The 21703-nt window shown below is 37.7% G+C and overlaps 1 protein-coding gene across 4 annotated transcripts in view; it reads left to right on the top strand.

Moving 5' to 3' along the window:
- The window catches only part of LOC126162853 (phospholipid transfer protein C2CD2L), a 585870-nt gene that overhangs the window by 474033 nt on the left and 90134 nt on the right, over nucleotides 1-21703 (top strand). For all 4 annotated transcript variants that reach the window (XM_049919629.1, XM_049919628.1, XM_049919627.1 and 1 more), the window contains exons 8-9: nucleotides 15047-15185; nucleotides 17552-17673. In XM_049919629.1, coding sequence (XP_049775586.1) covers nucleotides 15047-15185; nucleotides 17552-17673 — 261 coding nt within the window. The remainder of the gene's footprint in view (nucleotides 1-15046; nucleotides 15186-17551; nucleotides 17674-21703) is intronic.

Genomic DNA, 21703 nt, shown 5'->3' with positions numbered 1-21703 from the left:
TACACATGGAAACTTTGACAATTTTCTCCTCATTTGCCCATGATGCAAAGACATTCTTTGCATGTTTTGAATGCACTGATGCAGCGGCTTTATCCTCTGTATGACATTCTACAAATGATATCAATATACCTGCATGGAGGATAAATATATTGCATAGCTGCAGTTGGCACTTCCTCTCTCTGTTATCAGAAGTTGCTTCATATGATGCAGTACTAGAAATAATGCAAGCCACCTCTCTCTGTTATCAGAAGTTGCTTCATATGATGCAGTACTAGAAATAATGCAAGCAAATACATTGGCTTTATTTCAATTTTTCACTTAAAAGATCCTGGGTGTTTTTCTTCAGCAGTGCTATTTCTTGCAAATGATTGAAAATATTGAGGCACACCATCTTATTTAAATACAATCTCTTACCCAATTCTGGGTGTCAAAAAATGTATAACCAAAAATTGAATTTTATTTATTTATATATGCATCATTTTACATAAATGAGAGTGCTTACCTCGCTGTCCACCACAGTCTCCACACAGTGTCCCTGTAGCTGGTATACCCATGGCACAAGCAGCTGCAGTGTCGGGCCATTATCAGTTTCCATAGCCTTGGTAGCCTCTTGAAATACTTCGGAAAACTGAACTGTCAACTACCTGGTAATGTAGATGCTTGTTCTCAGACAAGTGTATTTTCCCGAAGTCATGTAAAGCTTTAGAAATTTGTTCATGTTGCATAAAAATGGATTGTAGCATGACACACAAAGTATTCCAGTGACTATCAATGTGCTGCTTTATGGTAAACTGCAGCATGAATCTTTTACATGGCCACTCATTTTTAAATAAGTTAAGATATTTTCTATTGTTTCCAGTGACATGTAAACATTAGGCCAATATTCTGCAACCATTTACCCTCAAGGATGTAGCACAGAACAGAGCTAAGGGAGTGGATGTTGCATGGAAGGTGACACTAGTTCTCAAGTGTGTTTTTCACGTATGTCTCTTGATCAGTAACAAACATAATGTTAGACAGATGGCTTGTAAATATCCCTAACTTGTTCATGTTTGCTTCAGTTTCCTCCCATATACGTGTAGCACTCATCTGCCCACATGTCAGTTACACATGCACATACATCACCCAGAGCCACACAATATTCATTTGCAACTTGTTTTACGTGTTGAAAAACTGCTGATGGGTGAAGAAGCACATACTTTGCTCTTGCAAAGGCTTACTGTGCTCCTATTTCTATCTGTTCCTGTGCAAGATCTTGAAAACCTTCTCCTGTAGCTGCACTGAATAGCTGCAGATCTCTTGCACATAATCTTACACACTTTTCAAGGACAGTGGTTTTTGTTGATGCCAGAAGGTTGCTACTACTACTGATATTACTATAGGAGAAGCTTTGCAGATATTAAAGTGTCAAACTGGATACTGGTACTGCCATCACAGAAAGCTAATAATGTACATCGGCCACCACAGTCTAAAAAATCCACAGATTTATTTTCATGATCTACAACCTGGGTAAAATATTGCCATACCATGCTACCTCCTGATTTCTTCAGGTGATTGCAGGTCCCTCCTCCGATTTCAGGGAAACATCTTTTTCCTCTTCCTCACATTTTCTAATCCTTTGATATTGGGAGGATTTTTGCTCTTTGATATGTATTTTGGACATAATTATGTACAACAACCCAAAAGCACTATCAAGAAAACAAAACAATTATGAATTGCTTTTGACCTGAACACATCGGTGTTTTTTGCTGAAATGTCTGTTGACTCTCAGGCTTGGCCAGGTCCTCATACAAGCTGTGGACCTCAACTGCATGTTGTGTTCCCATAATAGTTGAGCTTGACTAACTGCAGTGCAGGCAAGAACAGAGCAATTGGCCACAGGAAAAACAGAGCAATTGGCCACAGGTGAGCTCAGTTGGGTAAATGGCGTGCAATACACAGCTCTGTATAGCTTATCTACCGTACACTGGCAGAGTGTCAAACAAAATCGTTAGAATCATCGCTTGTCCTAATATTAAATGTATTTTCTGTCCATCTCCAACTGTCTGTACTCTATTATGTATGGTGAAAGACAACTTGGGGCTCTGTGAACTAGGTGTTTACCGTATTCTACGTAAATGCCATAAAGCATAATCTGGCAGATCATGTGGACAGTCAAAAAAAGGTGCAACCAAATAGAAGACATACAAAACTTAAGAAACCAACCAAATCTGCAGTTGCAGAACAGTGCATGGTTGCAAAGGACTCAATTAAGTATGAAGAAATGGAAGTGTTGAGACAGACCTCATTGTTTTGGGACTATGTTCTGAAGGAGGCATTGAAATATGAGACGCTGGGGAGTGATCAACAGAGACACTGGTTCCACACTAAGCAAAGCTTGGGACCCAGCACTCAGCCAACTAAAATCACAGCATCGGCCGAGAGCCACTTCCATGCTTGATGGGGTCTACAGAGGGTCTGAGGTTCAAGCCCACTCTTCAGCAATTCTGTCCCTCCACCACTCCAACAACATGGCATGTGACTGAATATTGGAGGAATGGATGTGGAATGATCACAGTGCAAAGGAGGCAGGATGTAGCAAAAACCTCATTCTGTGGGCATCACCTGAAGATAATTGCAAGGTACACTGTTGAAATATCATGGTACAAAGACAACTGCATCTTTCTGGACACTCGAGAACAGTGCAAACAGTTGATTCACTGGGAAGCTTGTTGTTGTTATTGTTGTTGTTAGTTGTTATCTTCAGCCCAAAGACTGGTTTCATGCAGCTCTCCGTGCTGCTCTATCCTGTGCAAGCCTCTTCATCTCAAAATAACTACTGCAACCTACATCCTTCTGAATCAGCTTACTGTATTCATCTCTTGGTCTCCCTCTACAATTTTTACCCTCCATGCTTCCCTCCAGTACTAAATTGGTGATCCCTTGATGCTTCAGAACATGTCCTACCAACCTATCCCTTTTTCTAGTCAAGTTGTGCTCCAAATTCCTCTTCTCCCCGATTCTGTTCAGTACCTCCTTATTAGTTTCATGATCTACCCATCTAATCTTCAGCATTCTTCTGTAGCACCACATTTTAAAAGCTTCTGTTCTCTTCTTGTCAACACTGCCTATTGTCCGTGTTTCACTTCCATACATGGCTACACTCCACTTTCAGAAAATACTTCCTGACACACGAATCTATACTCGATGTTAACAAATTTCTCTTCTTCATAAATGCTTTCCTTGCTATAGCCAGTCTACATTTTATATCCTCTCTACTTCGACCATCATCAGTTATTTTGCTCCCCAATTATAGGAAAACTCATTTACTACTTCAAGTGTCTCATTTCCTAATCTAATACCCTCAGCATCACCAGATTTAATTTGACTACATTCCATTATCTTCATTTTGCTTTTGTTGATGTTCATCTTACTTTCTCCTTTCAAGACACTGTCTATTCCATTCAACTGCTCTTTCAGGTCCTTTGCTGTCTCTTACAGAATTACAATGTTGTTGGCAAACTTCAAAGTTTTTATTTCTGCTCCATGGACTTTAACTCCTATTCCAAATTTTTCCTTTGTTTCCTTTACTGCTTGCTCAATATAGAGATTGAATAACATTGGGGATAGGCTAAAATCGTGCCTCACTCTGTTCTCAATCATTGCTTCCATTTCATGCCCCTCAACTCTTACAACTGCCATCTGATTTTTGTAAAAATTGTAAATAGCCTTTCGCTCACTGTATTTTACACCTGCCATCTTTAGAATTTGAAAGAGAGTATTCCAGTCAACATTGTCAAAAGCTTTTTATAAGTCTACAAATGCTATAAACGTAGGTTTGCCTTTCCTTAACCTAGCTTCTAAGATAAGTTGAAGGGTCAGTATTGCCTCAAGTGTTCCAACATTTATGCAGAATCCAAACTGATCTTCCCCAAGGTCAGCTTCTACTAGATTTTTCATTTGTTTGTAAAGAATTCATGTTAGTATTTTGGAACTGTGACTTATTAAACTGATAGTTCAGTAACTTTCACACCTGTCAACACCTGCTTTCTCTGGGATTGGAATTATTATATTCTTCTTGAAGTCTTGCCTGTCTCATAAATCTTGCTCACCAAATGGAAGAGTTTTGTCATGGCTGGCTCTCCCAAGGCTATCAGTAGTTCTAGGCGAATGTTGTCTACTCCTGAGGCCTTGTTTTGAGTTAAATCTTTCAGTGCTCTGTCAAATTCTTCACTCAGTATCATATATCCCATTTCATCTTCATCTATGTTCTCTTCCATTTCCATAATATTGCCTGCTAGTACATTGCCCTTGTATAGATATCTATGTACTCCATCCACCTTTCTGCTTTCCCTTCTTTGCTTAGGACTGGTTTTCCATCTGAGCTCTTGTTATTTGTACAGGTGGTTCTCTTTTCTCCAAAGGTCTCTTTAATTTTCATGAATGCAGTATCTATCTTACCCCTAGTGATATTTGCTTCTACATCCTACATTTGTCCTCTAGCCATCCCTGCTTAGCCATTTTGCTCTTCCTGTCGATCTCATTTTTGAGACATTTGTATTCCTTTTCACCTGCTTCATTTACTGCATTTTTATACTTTCTTCTTTCATCAATTAAATTCAATGTCTGTTCTGTTACCCAAATATTTCTACTGACCCTGGTCTTTTTACCTACTTGATCCTCTGCTGCTTTCACTATTTCATCTCCCAAAGCTACCCCATTCTTCTTCTACTGTATTTCTTTCCCCCATTCTTGTCAGTTGTTCCCTAGTGCTCTCTCTGAAACTCTCTACAACATCTGGTTCTTTCCATTTATCTCCTTAAATTTCTTCCTTCCTGCAGTTTCTTCAGTTTTAATCTACAGTTCGCAACCAATAAATTGTGGTCAGAGTCCACATCTGCCCCTGGAAATGTCTTACAATTTAAAACTTGTTTGCTAAATCCCTGTCTTACCATTATATAATCCATCTGAAACCTTCCAGTGTCTCCACTCCTCCTCCCCAAATACAACCTTCTTTCATGATTCTTAAACTAAGTGTTATCTATGATTAGCTTACACTCCATGCAAAATTCTACCATGTGGCTTCCTCTTTCATTCCTTACCCCCAGTCCATATTCACCTATTGCTTTCCCTTCTCTTCTTTTTCCTTCAATTGAATTCCAGTCGTCCATGACTGTTAAGTTTTTGCCTCCCTTAACTATCTGAATAGCTTCTTTTATCGCACCATATATTTCTTCAATCTCTTCATCATCTGCGGAGCTAGCTGGCATATAAACTTGTACTATTGTGGTAGGTGTGGGCTTCATGTCTATCTTAGCTACAATAATGCCTTCACTATGCTGTTCATAGCAGCTTATCCATGGTCCTATTTGTCTATTTATTGTTAAACCTACTCATGCATTACCATTATTTGATTTTGTATTTATAACTCTGTATTCACCTGACCAGAAGTCGTGTTCCTCCTGCCACCGAACTTCATTAATTCCCACTATATCTAACTTTAACCTATCCATTTCCATTTTTAAATTTTCTAACCTACATGCTCAGTTAAGGGGTCTGACATTCTGTGCTCTGATCCGTAGAATGCCAGTTTTGTTTCTCCTGATAACAACGTCCTGCTGAGTAATCCCTGCCCAGAGATCTGAATGGGGAACTATTTTACCTCTGGAATATTTTACCCAAGACAACACCTTCATCGTTTAACCATAGAGTAAAGCTGCACGCCCATGGGAAAAATTATGGCTGTAGTTTCTCCTTGCTTTCAGCCGTTCACAGTACCAGTGCAGCAAGGCCGTTTTGGTTATGTTACAAGGCCAGATCCATGAATCATCCAGACTGTTGCCCCTGCAACTACTTAAAATGATGCTGCCCCTCTTCAGGAACCACATGTTTGTCTTGCCTCTCAACAGATACCCCTCCATTGTGTCGTGGTTGCACCTATGGTATAGCTATTTGTGTGGCTGAGGCACAAAAGCCTCCCCACCAACATCAAGGTCCATGGTTCATGGGGGCCACAAGATCAGGTATTATAAAAGTACTGAATTTCAAAAATTGGAAAGTCCAGGTTGAAATATCAGCAACTATGGTAATGGTAGACTGCTCCTCACCATAAAGACAACATATTGAGTTGCAGACAGGCACAATGAAATGACAGTTACACATTTAGCTTTTTCTCAGATCCTTCATCATAAAAGAAAAACACACATGCATTCACACAAGCAAGCATACCTCACACACACGACCGCTATCTCTGCATGCTCAGGCCAGACTGAAACTGGAAAGTGTTGAACGGTAGCAACACCCTATAGTGGAGTGGAGAAGGGGAGAGATAGTGGCGTACAAATGGGGGGGGGGGGACAAGGAAACAGTGTGCCTGGCAGAACGTGCAGACAGGGCTATGTAGTGCAGCATCAGGAGACTGGGAGAACAAAAACGGAGTGGAAAGAAGAGGAACAGAGAAGAGGAAAAGACTGGCGGGTGCATTGGCAGAGAGCAATGCACACTAAGATTGGGGTCATGAGTTGGAAAGAGCTGATAGGACAGAGAGGGTGGAATGTAATGGGTGAAGTGTGTGGGGACAGCAGATTACTGTCAGTTGAAGCTGGGAAAATTTCAGGAATGGAGCATGTGTTGTAAGGATAACTCCCAACTGCACAGTTCAGAAAATCTAGTGGTAGAGGGAAGATCCAGATGGCCTGTGTTGTGAAGCAGCCTTTGAAATCAAGCCTGTTGTGTTCACCTGCAAGTTGTGCAGGCCCACTTTGCTCTTGGTCACAGTTTGGCAGTGGCCATACATCTGAGTGGATAGCTCGTTGGTGGTCATACCAATATAAAAAGCTGAGCAATGATTGCAGCAGATCTGGTACATAACATGTTACTTTCACTGGTGGCCTGCTCTCTGATCAGGTAGGATAAGTCTATGACAGGACTGCTGGATGGGTGAATTGGGCAGGTCTTGCATCTGCGTCTTCCACAGGGATGTGATACCTGAGGCACGGGGTCTGGATTGGAAGTAGCATTGCTTCTGAAATCATCCTGGCCTCACCCTATGGCTACCTACTGACCTGCACCCTCTGCTCAACAGTTTCCACCCCCTCTGTCCTGTCACCTCCTCCCAACTCATGCCCCCACCCTCATTGTGCCCTCTTCTAACCCACCCACCAACCTTTTCCCTTCTCTGCTCCTCTGCTTTCTGCATACTCCTCCCCACCCCCACCCCCCTCCCACCCACCCACCTGCACACACATGCACACATCGTGCTGTAGAGACAGCCCTGTTTCCTCTTTCCCCGCCCATACCCTGCTATCGGTTCTTCTTCTCCGCTTCACTATGGATTATTGTTCCCATTCAATGCATACCAGTTTCAGTCTGGTCTGAGAAGCCAGAGGTAGCAGTCATGTGTATGTAAGCTGCACTTTCTCCTGTGAATTAATGCATGTTTTTATTTTCTAGTGAAGACTTTGGCCAGAAGCTTAATGTTTCTTTACTGGATATCAGTGACATAAGTCTTTTCAGCACTGTAACTCCCCTCACACATTAATTACAGAAAAATGGTTGTCATTTCCTTTTTAACATGCCATATCATGCTTCTCTGCACCTATAATAGTTTATGCTGCAGGTGTGCTAGCATGAACAATATTAATGTAGTCTTCATGTGCTGATAGCGGAACAGACACCACACATGCCTCATTTGAATCTTGAAAGTAGCACGTGACTGCCACTGCTGCGCTGTCCAGCCGTGCTGTGTACACAAGCCACTGACATGTCCATGACTACTTGTCAGAGACACACTCACCTACATGTGTGCTACTGCTTATGCAAATCAAACACCGCTTGCAATCAAAATAATCACTGATCACTGAATTTGGTATGTCATATTGTACAGGTATTTCCATTGTACCATATCTTAGGTTTTATTTCCATTCCATTCACATTTGAAACAAAGAAAAATGGTTTATAAACTTTCCTGTACACGCTGTAATTAACCTATCACACGTTTGTGGTTCCTATAGGAGTGTTGTATTGGGGAGGGGGGGGGGGGGAGGCAGAGGTGTTGTACTCATGGATTACTCATTGAACACTGGTTCTTGAAACTTAGTTGGTATGCTTCACGGGATAATATTGACATGTGTGTTCAAGGGTATGCCAGTTCAGGTTTTTTCGGCATTTCCATGATGCTCTAATGCAAAATGAACAAATATGTGACTATTTGTACTAACCTTCTGTGTAAACATTCATTATCCTGTATTAGTCCTAATTGGTAGAGTCCCACACACTCAAAGAATATTCTAGGAGAGATCACACAACTTTTGTGTTAGAAATAGCCTTCGTAGATGAACTACGTTTTCCCAGTGTTCTATCAGTGATCCAAAGTATGGCACTTTTTTTTTTACCAATGATTGAACCTATATAATCATTCTACTTCTTACTCCCACAAATTGTTACACTCCTGTATTTGAGTGAGTTGTCTGATACCAATTGGGACTCATCACTTTTGTAGTCATAGGTTGCTATATTTTTGCACTTCTCAAAGAAGTGTAATTTTTTTTCATTTCTGAATGTTTGCAGCAAGTTTGTACCACATTGAAATATTGTCAAGCTCTGGCTGGATATATGTGCAGTTTTTATCAAATAGTACTTCATTATGTAAAGCTGTTCCACAATTCTTATAACAGGCTTCTAGGGGTTGCAGAGGGGACTTAGTATGTAAGGAACCCATGTCTGGAAATATACCATTCAGGTGTAAAATAAATCTGAAGATAGAATAATTTCCATATTTCCCATTTTGCAGTTCACATAGTGGAGACAGTGAACTCTTACCTGTGTGTTCTACAGGAGCCCATAGTATGGCAGTGTACCAAATACTTGTTGTCAGGTGCTCTTCTACATGGTGAAAGACATCCTCTTCGAAGCTGAGAGTGTGGCACATCTATGGAGCACCACAATCAACTCTTCTAGTTGTGATTATCCCAGTTTCTTGCAGCCACTGTTGTAAATGGATGAGAATTACTTGTGATCTCGTGTTTACAATAGGGAATGATGATGGAGCCCTCTTCTCAGTTTATGTACATACCATGTACATTCATTGAAAATTTGAGGTGTGTAATACCAAAAGATAGAAAAGCATTCCTTTACATTGAAACATTTTCATTTTGAGAAATGAGTGTTGAAAGTTTCTGCCATTGTCAGTACTTATCACAGACAAAATACCATACAGAGATGTGTGCCCTTGATTCATTCGGGTCCCATCCACAGACACACTGATGTCTATTATGATTTCATGGCCATCTTCATCTCCAATTCCTTATTAATAATTACTTCTTTGACAGCTCTTTATGATGATCCATTAAGCTGTACTAGTGATGCGTTTTTAAATATGATTGTTCAAACTGTCTAGTGTTGCAAATGGTGGAGGCATGTTCATAATACCAAACAATGCATAACATTTCTTTCTGTATACAAATCTCAAAGTGATAATAAATTCTACAGGAACACTCTTGGATGTCTGCTTGGAACAAATACGGTAAAATCTTCTTTTTACACTTCTCAGCATACTGCCCCAAAAGTGTAAAATGCAGGAAAGTGTAAAATACAGGAAAGCATAGGAAACATGATAAGATGTAGATATTGTGCCTGTTGTTCTGTGTGTACAAAGACTGACCACTTTAGTGTTTTAACCAATATTGTGTTAAAAGTTTAATTTACCATAATTTTATAATGATTATCAATAATAATAATATTGATAATCATTATAAAATTATGGTAAATAGAACTTGGATCACAATATTGGTTAAAACACTAAATTTGGCAGTCTTCATAAAGAGAGAACAGTAGGCACGAAATCTACAGTTGTGGCTGACAAGGGATCACTTGGTTCAGGGACATCTTGGGTGAGAAAGAGGTCAGAAATTGTCATCATGTTCTGGGGCATCTTGAGGAGGAATGTTTACATCTGACAGGTCATACCAACCTAAGATTGTGCACCTAGTACGGATTATCGTATTTCACATGGAAGTAACAATGATTAATGAAAACCCATTATAGAGACAGCCATCTTCAAAAACTGTGTGTAATACAACCCACTGAGCAGAAGGAAGGTTGCTATTAGAGTCACAATCATCATTAAGTCAGTGACTCAGCATACTTTCCCACCCTTTCAAGCTCTGCGAACCTGTAACACAGATGGCAGTGACCGAACTCACTGACAATGAAAATCTTGCTTACCATGCTAACACTATGCTAGATGATCATCACTATACTTATAGTCAGCATTTCTGCTTTGTTCTGAGGCTAACTTTGAACAGGAATACAATACACTTTTTGCAGAAATCTGTCTGAAAATCAAAGTTAAATGTCATGATAATGTCAAAGAAAACTTCAAATGTGGGAAATGTTGTAACACATAATTATCAATGATGGGCGAGCATTGTATTAAGAGAACAGGACTTCTGTTCGACTCAATAAAAATGAACTTCAAAAGCAGGAAAATGCAAGATGCGGTAACGTAAGAATGGGGTTTTACAGTATAACCATAGTGTTCGTAGACGATGTCAAAGACACCTGCTATTTCCTACACACACTAAATTTCTGTACTTTTATTCTGTTTACACAAAGCATAAGAAAGATGATCTAAGTCCAGAAGTATCTACATCATTGTTTGAAATTGTTTGCCACCATTGATATTGGCAGCCAGTATTTTCAAATCGCTTCCTATCTTCTATGACAATGATGATAGCAGAGTTTCATTCGGACACTGAACTTATTTCTGTCATTGCTTTCAGTATACTTATTCCCATCAGATTTGTGCTTTATATTTTTGCTTTATTAAAGCCTTTTTAATGTGAACATAACTAACAAATATCATTTGCAACTGGAAGAATGCTTGGGTAACAACAGTCCAAGTCACATGAAAATTAAAATATTCATCAACATCTTGGTATGAAATCAGAGAAGCAATGATAGAAAAGGTGAAAGAACTAGAACAACAATGAAGAAGAAGCAAACATATGTATTGGAATAAGATATGTGATGAAGCGATAGCGCATTGACTAACAGCTTGGAAAAAAATGGAACTCTGACAAAATGGAGAGAGGCTGGAACACATTCATTGAGATCAGAAAACAGGTATCAAAAATTATTTGAACATGGAAATGTAAATATAAAAAAAAAAAAAAAATTGAGAACGTAGATACAGTTTTCAGACAGAACAACACTAGGGATTTCTATAAAGTTTTCAAAGAAGAAATAACAGGCTACAAGCCAATGAGCCTATACTTCAAAGATTTAAAGGCAAACTGATTACCAACAACAAAGACAACAATGAGTTACTAGCAAAATACCTAAAAAATCTTCTAAACTGCAAGGAACCAACATGATGACTAATTTTCGGACAGCCTCAAAAGAAAAAGCCACATGCAGAACCACCATCACTGTATCAAATTGAACAATACATTGGCCAGCTGAAAAACAGCAATGTGCCAGGTGAAAAAGGGATATTAGCTGAGGTGTGGAGGAAAGTGGGCAGCTGAAACTATTCGAGGGTATTAAAGATTGCTGGAAGACAGGAAGAATACCATATAACCGGAAACAAGCCATAATCCATCTGCTACTCAAGAAGGGTGACAGGACAGACACAAACAATTACTGAGATGTATCTCTGCTTCCAGTCACCTACAGAATTATACCCAAAGCTCTACTGAGTAAAGTAAAAGATCATGCAGAAGACACATTTGGTGAGTACCAAGCAGGGTTCAGAAAAATAGATCATGCCCAGAGCAAATTTTTAACTTCAAAGCTATCCTCAGGATCAGAACAATGTGGAACCTTAACACAGTTGTTACATTCATTGATTTGAAAAAAGCCTATGATTATGTAGACCAACAGACAAGCAAACAGAGAGCCAGTATTCCTAGCACTGGAAGAAACGGGTGTCAACAAAACCACCAGACAGGTAGTTGAACAGACACTCAAAGACACAACTTCGAAAGTTAAATTTCTAGGAGAGGTTTCTGTATCCTTCAGAATTAGCAAAGATGTTTGGCAGGGCAATGGGCTCTCACTGATTCTTATCAATCTGGTCTTAGACATGGTCATGATAGAGGGGGATGAAAAAACTACAAGAGAAAAACATTGAAGGAATCCATATAGGACAAGGAAGAGGAAGATCTGAGGTGATACATCTCACTTTTGTTGACAATATTGCAGTAATTTCTAAGAACAAACCAAATGCAAAGAAAGTGATATAAGCACTTCACAGAACTGAAGTTAAAATTGGGCTACAAATATCGTCTGAGAAAACAGACTACATTCAACATAAACACAACAAAAAAAAAAGTACATACAAACACACATAGGAACATCAAAAGAGCTGGTAAGTGTAAGTATTTGGGAGGCTGCATACAATCAAATTGCTTAGATCACATCACAAGTAAAGTAAGATCAAAGAAAAAGGAATTAGCATACAAACTCACACAAACTGATATAATAAAAGTTCAGTATTATTCCAGGCAAAAATTAAACAGCACACAACAGTAATTAAACTGGAAGCACTTTATGGATCTGAATGCCCAACACTGAATGGAAGGGTAAACAAGAAGAACTGGAAAAGAAAGATAGAAGGAAAGGAAAATACTCAGAAAAATGTTAATACCACAAAAGAACAATGATAGCAACTGGATGAAGAGGAGAAATTAAGATCTACACAGAAACATAGGAACAGTCACAGTCACAATAAGAGGAGATTAAAGTTTTATGGCCATATGTACAGAATGAATGACAATAGGCTAATGAAGAAAATTTTCAATTTCATTTTCGAATTAAAAAACACCTGGAAGAGACAAGAAAGGACTTGAGCAAACTTAATGTCACAGAAGACACCTTACAGGACAGGGAATGTTTCAGGCTACTGATCAGTACTGCAAAATTTCCTGTCTAATAACAAAATTCACAACCTAGGTGGGTGATGTCAAACAAAAAGAAGCTGGCCATCGGCAAACACATGAAGAAGCTCTGAGAAGATAAGAAGAAGAAAATTGTCCTTTTGTCTTAGGTTCTGAATGGTCTACAATTGGCCAAATTCATTAAGAAACAAAAAGTAGTCTGTTGCCTATAGAAGTCTTTGCATAAAGCTGAAATCAAAGATAAAACTTACTGCTTTTGTAATTCCACAGACTGTAAACAAAGTCATTGGTGTCCAGCAAAAGTGTATGTGACACACAACTTGCAGGCTCTCAGATTTTATTAGTCTTAACTCGTTTCTAATATTATTTGAGACGTGAAACTATCAGAGAATATTCTATAGATACTAAGGGTAGCAGTTTTCAAAAAGTGATTTTTTTTGGCCATTTTCACTTATCTCTCCCCACCCCAAGATCTACCACTAAAAGAAGTGTAACAAGGAAAACAATTAATTTTTGACAAAATAATTTAATTGGAGAGATAAAAAATCTACTCACCAAGCGGCAGCAGAACACAAATGTAAAAGGAGGTTATAATTAGGCTAGCTTTCAGGGCCAGTAGCTCCATGTCAAATGTTCCATCCTATCCAGCCTTGGCATTCAAGGCAAACATATTTGTTCGTATGTAGAATCTTTACAGCAATACACCACTATTCTCACCTCAGCCTTCATTGGACATAATAATCTCACCATCCTAGTTCAAAAGCGGATTTCCTGAACCATCCCATCCAATCCTGGTACTGCTCATCCCTCCAAAAAACAACTTCGGAGCACTCCACTGATCACTCGGTGTGGAATGTATTGATCAGCTACTTTGAAAAGACCATCACTTCCTAAAATCATCTGAGATTTTGCCCATCACACCTAGTATAGCTTTTTGTCGCCCTTCCAATCTCCGCAATATTCTCGTCAGACCATATGCTCCTTCTGCACCCATCTCCCTACCGTATGGCTCCTACCCCTGTGACTTTCTCCACTGCAGGACTTGGCCTGTCCATCCTTCTACTACCACCTATACCAGCCCTGTAACTTGCAAAACATATACTATACAGGGAGAGCCACCTGTGAAACAACACTTCATATACCAACTGTTACATATGCACTGTTTGGCCTTTTACATCGGCATGACTACCACCAAATTATTAGGATGAATGGGCATAGGCAGAGGATGTATACTGGCAAAATACAATATCCTGTTACAGAGCATGCTCTACAACATGTCAGTCATGACCTTGGTGCCTGTTTTACCATACACATCATCTGGATTCTTCCCTCAGATGTCAGTTTCTCAGAACTCCACAGGTGGGAACTAGCGTTACAACATGTCCTTGCTTTTTGCCGTCCATCAGACCTTAATTTATGTTACTTTCTTCCATCTCAGCATTTCTTCACAGTAACTACTCTTTTCTTCACTCCATTTTAGTTTTCTAATGTATTACCCATATATTTTTCACTGCCCCCTCCGACTTCTATTACATACTATGTACTTAGCTTTTCACTCTTATAACCCATGCATGATGTTTAATCAGTAATCTCCAATGCAGTCCCCATCAATCAGTCTTTCCTTCCCATCCCATCAGGTAAGTCTCCCATGACCCACAGTTATGAGTGTCTCTCCTGAAATCTCCCCTTTTCCTAGATCTCTCCAGTCCTTTTCCTTAACCCTCTTCCTTCCTCTTCAACCTTTCTGCCTGAAGAAGGAGCCACTGGCACCAAAAGCTTGCCAAACTATAACCTTCTTTTATGTGCATGTTCTGCCACTGCTTGGTGAGTAGATTTTTTATCTATACAATTAAATTATTTTACTAAAGGAAGTGTGTAATATTGGACCCAAGGATATCACACCAGCACTCGTAAATAGCCCCTTCACTATATGGAGAGAGTTTTGTCGAAATATTGACGGATTTGTGTTATAACTTACCATTCTCTTCACAAACCAATTGCTTACTAAGAACAAACATTGTTGTTACTGGTGTTCAGTTTAGCAGGTAGTGAGTAGAGCAATTAAGAGCATTCAAATAAATAAATTGTGTTTAACTTGTCTTTGCATATATTATTTCATGTTTTTGGAGACTTTTTTCAGTTCTTCATGTGTTCTTGAACTCTTTCAGTTCTTGTTCATTGAAGGACCTGATATTCCACTTTTGGGCGACAAACCATACAAGTTGAAAGAAACACTGAGAACTGTTTCACCATCAGGTGGTGTAATAACAACAACAAAAACAGTTTTCTCAAGACCAGATACACAAGGTATGTAGAATTTACATTAGTAATTTTATTAACTTTTGGCTGGTTCTGTCCCTAGTTTTAATCAAGTGGAATTTTAATTAGCTCTGACTCTAATCTTGATAAAGTAGTACAGAAAATGGCTGTTTTGTACCAAGACAGCAATTACATAGCCCACACATTAGTTTAACAAGTGCCTCACCTCCAGTGTCATAATTCGGAACTATGATGTCATAGTTGAAGATACTTATTAACAACATCTTATCAAAATGCAGAAAGATGCACAGTGAGTGCATGCAAAGTAAATTACAAGAGAACTGTGTAAAATGTAAAGTCCAGATATAGGAGCAATGATAAATATATGCCCCCTACCAGATATATATTTTTAAAAAACTTAATAGGTAGGGGGACACTCAAGGTCTATAATCTAGTTACCTTAATCAAAAATGAACTTCCTTTTTGTGAGGTACAAAAACACTCTAGACATTTGGAATAGAGAGTATGACTTGAGTCATATGACATGAAGTGTGGAACATGAGATGAGGTTGATATGCAACAAATAATGAGGAATACTATCTTTTATGAATTATTGTTGCCTTCAATAATTATTTAGTAATGTTACAAGCATAGGTTGTAACATAAACTGATCAGAGATGGAAGGTTTGGTTGAGTGATATGTAGCTGAGAAGTGGCAGTGTAGTGACTGGGCAAAGATAGGGAAGAGAGAGGCATCCAGAGTTCAAAGGGGCTGGAACAAGCCATCCAGAGATCCAGTGGGCTGGAACAAGCCAAGCAAGGAGTTGGGCATGTATCTAGTGTGCCAGTAAGCGGAAGCCACCTAGGTTTCCCTGGAGGGGGACGAAGAGTAAAACTGAGCCACCACATGATTATGAATACTGTGCAATATGGTGAGATTGTGACTGTGTCAAAAACTAAAGCTAATATATTCACTGTAAACAGTAAAGCTACAGAAAATCTGATTACAGCATTGAAACTGCAATAAAGATAAGAGTCCAGTAAAATTAGTGCCAAATTTATATAACAAATAGAATTAAAGTTATTGATGTTCATGTGTAAAATTGTTTATAAAAAAAACAACAAATAAAACAGATATGTTTTGTATGAATATGATACACTATTTTTCTAGTTATTGAAATCAGCTACAATATCAGCATATTAGACATACCAACAAACCAGCAATTTGTTATAAATAAAATACTGAATTGTTATTATTGAGTTCCAATATGAAGAGTTCTGTGAAGCTACACAAGTAGGTTAGTCTATGCATGAATTATTTGTTCTACTGTTTTTAATTGTTTATGTTTATTTTACAAGTAATTTGGGAATTAGCAGGTGTAAGGAAGTTATTTGAACAATATAGTGTGAAATCAGCAAGAGAGAATAAAGTAGCACATTTGACTAGCAATTGCCATTCCATTTATATGAATTGTGAAATGTAACTTAAAGTTGATTGTTTGGTGATATTTACCTGTAATGAAATTATATTCATGTGCAGTTGTTCAAAGATATAATGTATATAATTGGAATACTTATTGTCTTTTGGTCAGTGTTCTTGGTGAGGTAACGTGTTAAGATCTTGTGCAGCCTATGAGCTGTGTGTGTTAAGTGGTAGCTTAGTGTGCAGTTAATTTGGACATAGTCATTTCATTGCAACTTCATTGTGTGCTAATATGGACTTAAGATACTGAACTTTGTTTTTGGTGAATTAGTTATTGAGAGAGACTTGAATGAATTGTTAAATGTGGGGAATTTTTCCAGTAAAACAATCTGGAGCACTTCATAATGCCATTGGTACAAGTTAAACATTACCTTTGTACACTCTGTTTGCACTGATAGCACTGCTATTTCAAATCTTATTTCTTTCAGTGTGTGTAATATTATCCTGTATAAGGCCACCATTCAATAGGACTTGCTTCTCAGGCTAAATAAAATTGAGGGTCAGTCTTAGTATTGGTGTCTGGGTACATATTTGTTCTGAAGGACTATTCCTATTTCATCTTGTTTAATGTTTCACATTTAGTGCTGATTTGCAATTTATTCCTTGGCTGTTTATTAGACTGGGCTTTCATGATTTAAAAGAATTTCACTAGGGTGCAATGCAACAGTGCAAAACCAGGCACCAAGGTCAGGAGTCAAGCCATTAACTCAATATATGGTTGTGTGCTCATCCTCTTGTAGTTAGGTAGTAAGAAACTGATTTCATCAGATGATTAACTTCAGTTCATTTATTTGTTAACATAAACAGCCTAATGTGTTATAAATTCTAACATTTATTTCAGAGTATCTTCAGTCTTAAAGAATACACATAGCAGACAGCATTTTAGAATAGTATTTCATCATAAGACCTGAAGTTTCCATCTTTTTTGCAGAGAACTTAACAAATGGTGGTGAAGCTGTCACTGATTCAGCTCTCAAAGAGCTGGAAATGAGAAATCGTACTGGTCCCACTCAAACAAGCAAAAGCACTTTAATAATACACAGTGTGCAGAGAGTAAGTAAGAAGCCAATGCTCACATATATACAGGAAAATTTGAAAATTGGTTTGATATGATTCAATTGCTAATCATCATATCTCTCTGAACCAAGTTTATAACAACAATATGGGAAGCATAGAGTGCTCCTCACCACATAGAGCAAGTGAGTAGAAAACACACACATATTCACACAAGAACAACTCACACACATGGTCACTGTCTCTGGCCACTAAGGCTGGGAAGATAGGCCTTAGCACCCAGAGACAGAGTGAGTTGCTCTTTTATGAATGTGTGAGTTTTTTACTTTCGAAGGAGAACATTGTCCAATAGCTGAAATATTTCTAGCATTCTTTTTCATTGTGTCGGTTTATGACTCAACACCTCTCCTATGTGGTAAGTAGCAATCTGGCGTTTCCATGTTTTTGTTATTCTATCCCAGACTTTCCATTGTTTGGAACAACTTTATTTTACACACACCCATTTTCACACGGTCAGAATCTTTGATTGTTTGTTAAAACTATACATAAGCAAAGTATTTGTAACCAGTCACTAAATTTTAGTATTAATTAATTTTGATATATTCAGGCACTTTTACTCCAAAATCAGTGACAATTTTGATTGTTAGAGCAATGCTACTGAACAAGAAACCAAAACTGTCACTTGACGATGCTGCATAGCTTCTTAAATGATTTATGATTAATAAGTATAAAAATTTAGTGACTAGTTATGAAGTATTTGCTAATTTATCCAATAATATTATTTATTGCTGTACGAATTTAATTTATTTTGTTAGGTAGTTCTTAATATAGTTTGGTTCTATTGCACCTACTCTTTTTGGAGTTATTCAAAGACAAATATCTCACACCTGATGTATTGCAAACCATGCATATTATTAATATGGTTCCAAATACTGAGGTCATTTTTTTATGATTTCTCATTGGGTGCAGTACATGTCTTAATTGGTTTTTATTCATGGTTTTATGAATGTGTACATTTGTTTTTGATTGAATTATGTGTTACTTTTATTAATTATTACGTTGTTTTATAGGCCCTGCTCATATAGCTTAATGTTCAGCACGCTAACTTGTGAGACACGGATATGAGCGAGACTCAGACTGAATCCACATAATTGATTAATGACCTCTGATATGTTAAACTAGCCAGCTTGAGTGAGGTTTGTAGGAAGTGTCCAGACTTGTGTAGGCAAATGCTAGGCTGGCCAGTTAAGACACACCAGAAGTTAAAATTCGTTAACTCACAGAACGAAGTTTATGCCCTTCACAGACAGATAGTACACATCCTCTCTCTCTTAGGCTAACTGACAACTGTAGCAACAGTAATGGTGTTTGGCCACAAAATTATAAAATAAATCTGCTAAATCATGAAAACAGTTGACCCTCTATGACAGGATAAATGTTAGGATAGAGAGGGAGAGAGAAAGAGAGAGAGATGCTTTTGTTTTATATGTGCTCAGAAAAATAGTAAAATTAAAATGCCAAAGTTTTTCCTCATTACTCAGTCTGATTCCATAAGTAGTTTCCCCATTCTCTTGTTCAAATAGTTGTTTAGTGTAAAGGGTCCATCATACAGAATTTGTTTGTGGGCAGATAGTAGATGTTGACTATTATGAATAAAACAGGGCCTAATTGTGCAGGTATTCTTGAAAATTTCCCATCTAACATCATTATTTGAAGTAGTACTCAAGAATCTTTTGACCATTGCTTCCTACAACTTGGTTTCATGTATAGCTTCTCTCTTCTCTCTAATGTGGAATACCATGGACACATTAAGTTCATTTTCTATAAGTTATCATGTTGTAGTGTGTACTTTTCACTCAAACTATTCCAGTTCAGAATTTTTACTTAACATACTCAGTCAGCAGAAATAAAGAGCTGAACCCAAGACTTCCGTGTGTAATGCTCTTGGCAAGTAAACTGCCCAGGCTTGGCAAATAATCTTTAACCACTGCAGTATCACCAGCACCTTTCTCCTACTTCTCAACTATACAGGTCTTGTACATACCTTGGTAGATTGGCACTTATGTGAAGGGTATCTTCTATTGAACGATTTAGCCACAAGATTTATTTCGAGAATATCCCTGTTGTTGTCAGCTTCCTCAAGAAGAGTTCCTGTTGGGTTTTAAAGTTGAGAGAGGTACTACCAGAATGAAAGCTGTTATGATAGCTTGAAAGTTTTTCTTGGATAGCTCATTTATTAAGTGCATCATACACATAAGGCAAAGGTACTAGTCCAGCACATAATTTTAATCTGCTAAGAAATTCCAGAGAAACACATACGCTGCTGTCATCTAATGACTGTATAATTATTCTGATTGTTGCTTTTTCTGTTAACTTTCACTTTCTATTGCCATTCTAAGTTGTACATAGAACATTGTTCTTATTCAGACTGAGGAAAAAATCTATGCTACATGAATATTTCTAAGATTTTTGAGAATCTATGTATTTGAGAGACAAGCTTGTGGTTGTTAAAATCCTTGTTACTTTTTGTGTATGTTGGTACAAACTTGCTTATTTTCAGTCTTTTCGGAAATATTCTTGCATGAAAGAACTATTACTATGCTCGTCAATGATGTAAGTGCTTCATCAGCGACATGCTATATTAGACTGTTTTGAATTTCATCACCACCAGAGTGTTCCTTGCCTTTAATTTCTGTACCTTTTTTTACATGTCCTATTTTGAAGTTACATTCAGAACACTGAGATGCATAGTTTTAGTGGTAGCTTATAGGACAGTTTACTTGCAGAATGCTACTTTTCTATTAAATTTTCTAGCATGCCTACTTGGTAATATTTGAAAATACCTGCAATATACCATCTGTAATTACTGTTTTTTATAATTCTCATTGACATGACTTCTATTTGATCCTTTACAAAATTATCACTTGTTTCACAACTGATAACATTCTCAGCTGCTTTCAGCTTTCTTCATTATGAGGGCATTTATTAGTTTCCTGCAATTATTTTCCAACTGCTTGTGTCAGTATCTCAGTTATTCAATTTATTTTTCTATTGTGTTCTCATAATTTTTAGTAATCTATTGCTTTTCCCCACTGCCTAGTTTTGATTTTGAGGCTAAGCAACATAAAAATAAGTTAACATACTGAGATACAGATCATATTTGTCATCTGTATTCTGGTCATAAAATGTTTCAGGCAAAGGCTTTGATTTATTTTTAGTTTAGCTAGCTAATGATCTTTATTTCTTTCTTCATCGGACCCTACACAGTTCTAGAACTCTGCTTCTGCTGACAAAGAGCAGTTCTTCACAGTGATAAAATACTTGAGTTAAAATAACCAATATTTACACCAGTATCTATCAATATTCTGACATTGGTAATGGTATTGCTAAGTGATAGTCTAAATTAGTATTCTTCTAGATATGCACCTTATGCCTCTCTGTTATCTTATAGCAGAATTTCTTCAAGTTTTTGTTTTAGTTTCAGTTCTTTCCTAGTGTTGAATATTTAGTTTGACACACTCCACTCTTTCCTGTCACATTGCCTTGTGATAAATTTTCTAACTTTCCAGAAGGTGCTAATCCTCGACTTGGTTGTCTGTATGAACAAAAACTCTTAATCTTGTTGCTTCCATTGCACTGAAAATTGGTGGCATCAGCTGTGAAATCTTTTGTTATGGATAACAAAGGCTATCCTGTTACCACCTTTCTACTCAGCTGCATTTATTTATTTAATTTATTTGCAATTCATACTGAAGCAATTACAGCTTGATTTTCAAGCATGTCGCACTGTTAACAGTGTGATATACAGGTACCATTAGACATACATTCTGTTAATGTACCCCAGCACGTTTTAGTTTTGTGACTATAACACCACCCTTAAGCTATCACTTGTAATCACTGTAAGTTCAAACAGGGGTGCTACATTACTTAGTTAAAAACAGACAGTGGTTCTTATCAAGTGTGAAGATCACAGATTGTGATAACATTGACAGTGAAAAAGAAGGTTACTCATTTATCATATGAGGAAATGAACTCTCTCATTTTTTATGTTAAATGTAATGATTTGTTT

Source organism: Schistocerca cancellata, chromosome 2 (genome assembly GCF_023864275.1).
Source record: "Schistocerca cancellata isolate TAMUIC-IGC-003103 chromosome 2, iqSchCanc2.1, whole genome shotgun sequence".
In the NCBI taxonomy this organism is placed as follows: domain Eukaryota; kingdom Metazoa; phylum Arthropoda; class Insecta; order Orthoptera; family Acrididae; genus Schistocerca; species Schistocerca cancellata.
The sequence above is the reverse complement of the archived record's forward strand: the minus strand, read 5'-3'. Positions and strand labels throughout refer to the sequence as shown.